The sequence below is a fragment of the Poromitra crassiceps genome (assembly GCF_964638095.1).
Source record: "Poromitra crassiceps genome assembly, chromosome: 1".
Lineage (NCBI taxonomy): Eukaryota > Metazoa > Chordata > Actinopteri > Beryciformes > Melamphaidae > Poromitra > Poromitra crassiceps.
The window spans coordinates 115,678,729-115,687,086 of record NC_139623.1 but is presented as its reverse complement, the minus strand read 5'-3'; the positions used below and the strand labels follow the sequence as shown (position 1 = coordinate 115,687,086).

The window sequence follows — 8,358 nt, the reverse complement described above, 5'->3', positions numbered from 1 at the left end:
AATTTGGCTGGTGGCTTATTAACATAGGTTCCTGTGATGTGATGAACTCAAAATGCTAAATAATAATACAATATTTCTGGTTTCCAGGGACTTTAAAGAACCATCAACAGTGATTCCAACAATATGCAGTTCTGTTCATAAATCTTCTCCTCTGTTCTGAACAGCCAGTGTCTGGTAGCACAGGAAGTGATGTGTTTTACGTTTAAATAAGCAGCAGAAAAAGAGCTGGGTAGTTAGCATGAGCAGCGATAGAGTTAGCATGAGCAGCGATAGCCAACATGAATGAACAGGATCAAATAACTGATCTCTGTCTCTCTCTTTGTCCAATCAGAGGCAGGATGTCTCTATTCAAGGCGCGTGATTGGTGGTCGGCGGTGCTCGGCGAGGGGGAGGAGTTTGACCAGGGATGCCTGTGTGTCGGAGACGTGGACAACAGCGGCACAGGACATGGTGTGTGTGTGTAAACTACTATTTTTGACAAGAAGCTCCCTGACAATTGGTAGGTGGAGCTCTCCAATTGACTTGGAGCAGAGATAGTCCATGGGCCAATGCTGAAATTTCCACAAATCGGTACAAACCAAGGGGACCGCACAATTTTTGTATTTTTGTCTTCCTACATGTCTCGCGTTTATATTTTGTTATGATAACCCTGCCAATCTGGTAGCTTATTGATAGTTATCACTCTGTAAACAAACCTACTCCCATATAAATGACAAAACCCTGATTTCTGTGTATTAGTCAAGATGTATGTGAAAATTATGTTCCCTTTTTTGTTAAAGCATGAAACTTGCTAGGCTTATAGTTTGGGGCCCTGAACATTTTCAGAAATTGAGCCATCGCAAAAGTGCCTTGTGGCGGCCATTTTAATTCTGCCATAAGCGAATTATGTAGTTGTAGGTTTGTTAGCGGCCGTCCTCGCCGCTGTACAAACTACTATTTTTGACAAGAAGTTCCCTGACGATTGGTAGGCGGAGCTCTCCAATTATCTGGGAGCAGAGACTAGTGATGATCTAACATAACTACTGTTCTGTTCTGTTCTGTTACACACACACTGTGTGTGTGTGTGTGTGTGTGCGTGTGTGTGCGTGTGCGTGCGTGCAGACAAGGTGGTGGTGGGCAGCTACATGGGCATGCTGCGGGTCTTCTCCCCCCAGGGCAATAAGCCCGGGGAGGGGGGCCAGAGCCAGGCTGAAGCCCAGCTGCTGGAGGTCCAGCTCAGAGACCCCATCATCCAGGTGGAGCTCGGCAAGTTCGTCTCGTAAGTTGACACGCAAACCTGAACTGAGTCTGCCTGAACTTTACTTTGTTGTATTTGTAGTTTTCTCCAAAATGAGTCATCTACCTTTCTAAAAAAGGTGACATAGAGTTGGGCCGGTGCAAACATTTTCAAACTGGTATGATATTATGCCCAACCCTAAACTGGACCGGTATACCGAATTTTACCACTAGGTGTCACAGTTGACTCAGCAGCCGCTCCTGAGTGGAACGTAATGAGCCCATGAATGTAGCGACTCCAGTCCAGCTTACTTACTTTACTTACTCTAAGCTGGTTTGTCAACCGCCAATAAGCACTAAATAAGAACAAGAAGAGAGTGTATTGTTACTTTTCTCCTGCAGTATTGTGTGAGCAACTTTAACTGGAATGAATGAGGAATGCTAACAATCTGAGCAGAATAACACTCCAGATAAATCAAGTGAGCACAGTCACATCTGTGCTCCAACACCACGATCAATCCCTCTCTCCTCCACCCCTTCATCCCTCTCTCCATCCCTCCATTCTCTGTCTGTCCACCCCTCTGTCTGTTCATCGCTCTGTCTCTCCATCCCTCTGTCACTCCACCCCTCTGTCTGTTCATCGCTCTGTCTCTCCATCCCTCTGTCACTCCACCCCTCTGTCTCTCCACCCCTCTGTCTGTTCATCGTTCTGTCACTCCACCCCTCTGTCTGTCCACCCCTCTGTCTCTTCACCCCTCTGTCTGTCCACCCCTCTGCCTCTCCATCCCTCTGTCTGTCCACCCCTCTGTCTCTCCACGGCTCTGTCTCTTCACCCCTCTGCCTCTCCATCCCTCTGTCTGTCCACCCCTCTGTCTCTTCATCCCTCTGTCTGTCCACCCCTCTGTCTCTCCACCCCTCTGTCTCTCCACGGTTCTGTCTCTTCACCCCTCTGCCTCTCCATCCCTCTGTCTGTCCACCCCTCTGTCTCTCCACCCCTCTGTCTGTCCACCCCTCTGTCTGTCCACGGCTCTGTCTCTTCACCCCTCTGCCTCTCCATCCCTCTGTCTGTCCACCCCTCTGTCTCCACGGCTCTGTCTCTTCACCCCTCTGCCTCTCCATCCCTCTGTCTGTCCACACCTCTGTCTCTCCACGGCTCTGTCTCTTCACCCCTCTGTCTCTTCATCCCTCTGTCTGTCCACCCCTCTGTCTCTCCACGGCTCTGTCTCTTCACCCCTCTGTCTCTCCACCCCTTTGTCTCTCCATCCCTCTGTCTCTTCACCCCTCTGTCTCTCCACCCCTTTGTCTCTCCATCCCTCTGTCTCTCCACCCCTTTGTCTCTCCATCCCTCTGTCTCTTCACCCCTCTGTCTCTTCACCCCTCTGTCTCTTCACCCCTCTGTCTCTTCACCCCTTTGTCTCTCCATCCCTCTGTCTCTCCACCCCTCTGTCTCTCCACCCCTTTGTCTCTCCATCCCTCTGTCTCTCCACCCCTCTGTCTCTTCACCCCTCTGTCTCTCCACCCCTTTGTCTCTCCATCCCTCTGTCTCTCCACCCCTTTGTCTCTCCACCCCTCTGTCTCTCCACCCCTTTGTCTCTCCATCCCTCTGTCTCTCCACCCCTCTGTCTCTTCACCCCTCTGTCTCTCCACCCCTTTGTCTCTTCACCCCTCTGTCTCTCCACCCCTTTGTCTCTCCATCCCTCTGTCTCTTCACCCCTCTGTCTCTTCACCCCTCTGTCTCTCCACCCCTTTGTCTCTCCACCCCTCTGTCTCTCCACCCCTTTGTCTCTCCATCCCTCTGTCTCTTCACCCCTCTGTCTCTTCACCCCTCTGTCTCTTCACCCCTCTGTCTCTCCACCCCTTTGTCTCTCCATCCCTCTGTCTCTTCACCCCTCTGTCTCTTCACCCCTCTGTCTCTCCACCCCTTTGTCTCTCCACCCCTCTGTCTCTCCACCCCTTTGTCTCTCCACCCCTCTGTCTCTCCACCCCTTTGTCTCTCCATCCCTCTGTCTCTTCACCCCTCTGTCTCTTCACCCCTCTGTCTCTCCACCCCTTTGTCTCTCCACCCCTCTGTCTCTCCACCCCTTTGTCTCTCCATCCCTCTGTCTCTTCACCCCTCTGTCTCTTCACCCCTCTGTCTCTTCACCCCTCTGTCTCTTCACCCCTCTGTCTCTTCACCCCTCTGTCTCTTCATCCCTCTGTCTCTTCACCCCTCTGTCTCTCCACGGCTCTGTCTCTTCACCCCTCTGTCTCTCCACGGCTCTGTCTCTTCACCCCTCTGTCTCTTCACCCCTCTGTCTCTCCACCCCTCTGTCTCTTCACCCCTCTGTCTCTTCACCCCTCTGTCTCTCCACGGCTCTGTCTCTTCACCCCTCTGTCTCTCCACGGCTCTGTCTCTCCACCCCTTTGTCTCTCCATCCCTCTGTCTCTTCATCCCTCTGTCTCTTCACCCCTCTGTCTCTCCACCCCTCTGTCTCTCCACGGCTCTGTCTCTTCACCCCTCTGTCTCTCCACCCCTCTGTCTCTCCACCCCTCGGTCTCTCCACCCCTCTGTCTCTCCCACCCCTCTGTCTCTCCACCTCTCCATCCCTCTGACCTGCAGTGTGTTACTGTAGAGCCGTTTTCCCACATGCGTACCTGAAAATTACCTGTAAGTCAATATCGGACATTTCCCGGAATTTCCCTTCACACCTCAGCGCTGGCATGTGAGAATCTAGGAGCGAAATTTCCTGTATGTTGGGGGGCGGGGGGAGGTTATTTGGGGGGTCGGGTTTAGATCAATAAGGTGTTTTCGGGTTGTCCTTGGGCTGCAAACTCATTTAAAGTATGCAAATCGAAGTTGTTTCTGACAAGAATAATGTCACGTTACTCCGGGACTGCTCAACCCATGACAGAGCCACTCTCCCCGGCTTGGCAGAGTGAAGAGCTCCGCCCGCGCGTCCCCGCTGCCTGGAGCACAGCGGCTCGTGCTCGCGCTCTAAAAGGCAGGCGCAGGCTCCCACACGCTGCTGTCTGGCCAGCAGAAAGTGCCCCAGACACTGTGTGATAATCCTGTAACAGCATTTGAGCTTATTCAGGTAAGATATTAATAATGTAATGACACATTCAGCGATAAACTGTCTACAATGAAGACATGTGTCAAATATGACAACGTGGTATTCAGTATTTTAAGAGCACAGGTTTTTTTTCATTTCCTGAAAAGTTGGCGATTTGGAGATAAGTGGCTTTCATTGCACAGCGACGAAATGGAAGTAGTTTGCTTTGATGTGCGCGAATGATTAGATGACGCAAGCTGGAAGTGAACGTTAAGCAAGTGTGTACTCGCCCATGAAGAGAGAAGGACCGGTGTCGCGGAAAATGACTGGACCCCTTTCTCACCTGTCTGCCTATCGCGGCATACCGTTCTTCTGACTGGCTGAAAACTGGTGAAATGGCCGCGACGACGGGGTCGCGCTTATACCGGCACGGCGCCTTTCTCACATGCAGGCATTAGACCACGTTCCGGTCATTTTGCGGTACAAAGCGCATGTGGGAAAAGGGCTTAGGTCAGAGTGGCATTGAACACAGACGTCAGCCTTAAAGGGATACTCCACTTTTTTGGAAGTTTATCTTATTTGCCACATCCCCCCCACATAACCAAGATGCCTTACCGGCACTGTCTGCTCAGTTTACAGTGAGCTACAGTCGTGAAGTTAGTAATTATCACCATAGAATGGAGGCTAATGGTACAGCTGTTAAAAATCTGCCAAAAAACACATCTCACGGGCCACGGCGCCAAAATACATGTTGTGCTTTGGGTACTCACCACACGATGAAATGTTAATCCAAAATGCACATAATCTGTCTTTTTGGAAGGAAAAGAGTAGGGGTGTGCCGAAAAATCGTTTCTTAGATGCATCGCGATGAGACACATAAGATTCAAATCGAAGCAAAATGTTCGATTATCGATTACTTTTCCTGACCACAGAAACAGAGCCGTAGCGCCCGGGAACGAAAAAAGCCGGCCGGACAGTTTTAAGGGACGGACTCATAAGACCGACTGTATACAGAGAAAATGGCGGCGGCAGCTAACGCGCTAGCTGCTCTGACTGAGCGTCAGATTCACCCATCTGGGTTAAAATCCACCGTGTGGAGGCAATTCGGGTTTTATGAACATGAAGGCAGAACGACGATTGACAGAAGCTACTCCGTGTGTAAGACATGTAAAACACGAATCAAGTACAGTGGCAACACCACGAACATGAGGCAGCACCTCACGCGTTTCCATCCCGGGTGGGAGGAGGAGAAGACGCTGGTTGTTGCTACTGCTAACCAGCGAAGAATTGAGGACGGGTTCAGAAAACTTCCCCGCGGCTCTGACAGGGCGAAAAGAATCTCAACCTCCATTGCTACCTTCATAGCTAAGGATTTACGTCCAAAACCGAAGTACTGGAATCCCTGAAGAAAGCATGCAGGGTGGCTATAACATGTGATGCATGGACTTCAGTCGCAACTCAATCGCATGTCACGGTAACGGCACACTTCACAAGTGACAACGACTGGGAGCTGGTGAGTTATGTCCTCCAGACAAGAGTGATGACTGAGAGCCACACGGGTGCAAATACAGCTGAGCTGTTGCTAAAAGTAGCAGCCAAACGTTTGCTTGTTGTGGGATGCTATGCTGCTCACTGGTCATTTGTAAAGGATTTTGTTTGGAAGTCTTTATTTATTATTTATGAATAAGCTATTTGTTTTGTATTAAACAAACATGCTACTACCGAAATCTGTGAAAAAAGCAGAGGATTTTGGTTAAAAGTTTTATTTTCTATTACTGAATAAAATAAACAGAATAAGCTATTTTTGTATTAATCCTGCCAGTACAGAAATCTGTGAAAACAGCAGAATAAGCTATTTGTTTTTTATATTAATCCTAAATCTGTGAAAACAGCAGAGAATTTTGGTTAAAAGAAAAGAAGTCTTATTTCTAAAGGCACTTTATTTAAAATAATCTCACCTGTAATTTGTTGTGAATAAGAGCAGCTTTTTGTTGTGGGAAATGTTTTGGATGTATTGTTTGGTCTGATTGATCTAAATAAAAGATAATGGAGGTAAATTTGTTTGTTTACTTTAATTAATGGATACTGACAAAGAAATCCTGTATGGGGAAAAAGATACTGACAAAGAAATCCTGTATGGGGAAAAAGATGCATCGAAAATCGTGATTAATCGTAATAATCGTAATAATCGATTAATCATCGAATCGTAGCACCCTGAATCGTAATCGAACCGAATCGTGAGGTGCCTAAGGTGGCACACCCCTAGAAAAGAGGTTGGTGGCCATGTTTGGAAAGTAGTGCCAACTACCTCTTAGTCTTTTCCTTCCAAAAAGACCAATTATGTGCATTTAGGATTAATATTTCATCAAGATTGTCTAATCATCATGCATCAGTTTCTTACAACCTCCATGAGGATGTAAGAAACTGATGCACTAGGAAATCTGCTTGGGAATTGCTTTTGCACGTTTTACAGTCTGACCAGGCATAGTTCAATAAATATGAACTAAGTTTTATCTCTCAGCTTTTGGGAATGATTACTGTAAATATATATCCATCCATATATCCATACTGTCTGTATACTGTACAAGTCAAGTCAAGTTTATTTGTATAGCACATTTCATACACAGAGGCAATTCAAAGTGCTTCACATAAAATGGTTGACAGGAAAAGAAAAGAAAAGAAGAGAGTAAAACGGACATTTAAAAGCATCACAACAAAACTTAAAAAAAAGAGTATAAAAAGTGCATTAAGCAACTTCATTAAGCACACAGGAAAATAAACGAAAAGAAGAAATAAAATGGACATTTAAAAGCATCACAACAAAACTTAAAAAAAAAGAGTATAAAAAGTGCAATAAGCAACAGGCGCGGCAGTTGCAGAAAGAGCTAAAACTTATAGAGGACTCATTGGGTTTGCATAGTAGCTGTCAGCAGTTAAAAGCGACGCTAAACATAAAAGTCTTTAGTCTATTTTTAAAAGTAAGTAAGTACTTATATACTATAATACAGTATGTTGACCACTAGGCCACCCTGACATCCATACTGTCTGTATATATACAGTCTGTTGACCACTAGGTCACCCTGACATCCATACTGTCTGTATATATACAGTCTGTTAACCACTAGGCCACCCTGACATCCATACTGTCTGTATATATACAGTCTGTTGACCACTAGGCCACCCTGACATCCATACTGTCTGTATATATACAGTCTGTTAACCACTAGGTCACCCTGACATCCATACTGTCTGTATATATACAGTCTGTTGACCACTAGGCCACCCTGACATCCATACTGTCTGTATATATACAGTCTGTTAACCACTAGGCCACCCTGACATCCATACTGTCTGTATATATACAGTCTGTTGACCACTAGGCCACCCTGACATCCATACTGTCTGTATATATACAGTCTGTTAACCACTAGGCCACCCTGACATCCATACTGTCTGTATATATACAGTCTGTTGACCACTAGGTCACCCTGACATCCATACTGTCTGTATATATACAGTCTGTTAACCACTAGGCCACCCTGACATCCATACTGTCTGTATATATACAGTCTGTTAACCACTAGGTCACCCTGACATCCATACTGTCTGTATATATACAGTCTGTTAACCACTAGGCCACCCTGACATCCATACTGTCTGTATATATACAGTCTGTTAACCACTAGGTCACCCTGACATCCATACTGTCTGTATATATACAGTCTGTTAACCACTAGGCCACCCTGACATCCATACTGTCTGTATATATACAGTCTGTTAACCACTAGGTCACCCTGACATCCATACTGTCTGTATATATACAGTCTGTTGACCACTAGGTCACCCTGACATCCATACTGTCTGTATATATACAGTCTGTTAACCACTAGGCCACCCTGACATCCATACTGTCTGTATATATACAGTCTGTTAACCACTAGGTCACCCTGACATCCATACTGTCTGTATATATACAGTCTGTTAACCACTAGGTCACCCTGACATCCATACTGTCTGTATATATACAGTCTGTTAACCACTAGGTCACCCTGACATCCATACTAGGGATGGGCATCGAATTTCGAATTTTCGAATAATCGTTGTTATTATC

The 8,358-nt window shown here is 46.7% G+C and overlaps 1 protein-coding gene across 1 annotated transcript in view; it reads left to right on the top strand.

Annotated features, from left to right (window-relative positions):
* Positions 1 to 338: 338 nt before the first annotated feature.
* bbs9 (Bardet-Biedl syndrome 9) overlaps positions 339 to 8,358 on the top strand; it is a gene marked incomplete at both ends in the record, with an annotated part of 588,136 nt that continues 580,116 nt past the window's right edge. Inside the window, 2 exons of the mRNA XM_083636722.1 lie at positions 339 to 450; positions 1,102 to 1,258. Of these exons, the coding sequence (XP_083492848.1) occupies positions 339 to 450; positions 1,102 to 1,258 (269 nt within the window). The remainder of the gene's footprint in view (positions 451 to 1,101; positions 1,259 to 8,358) is intronic.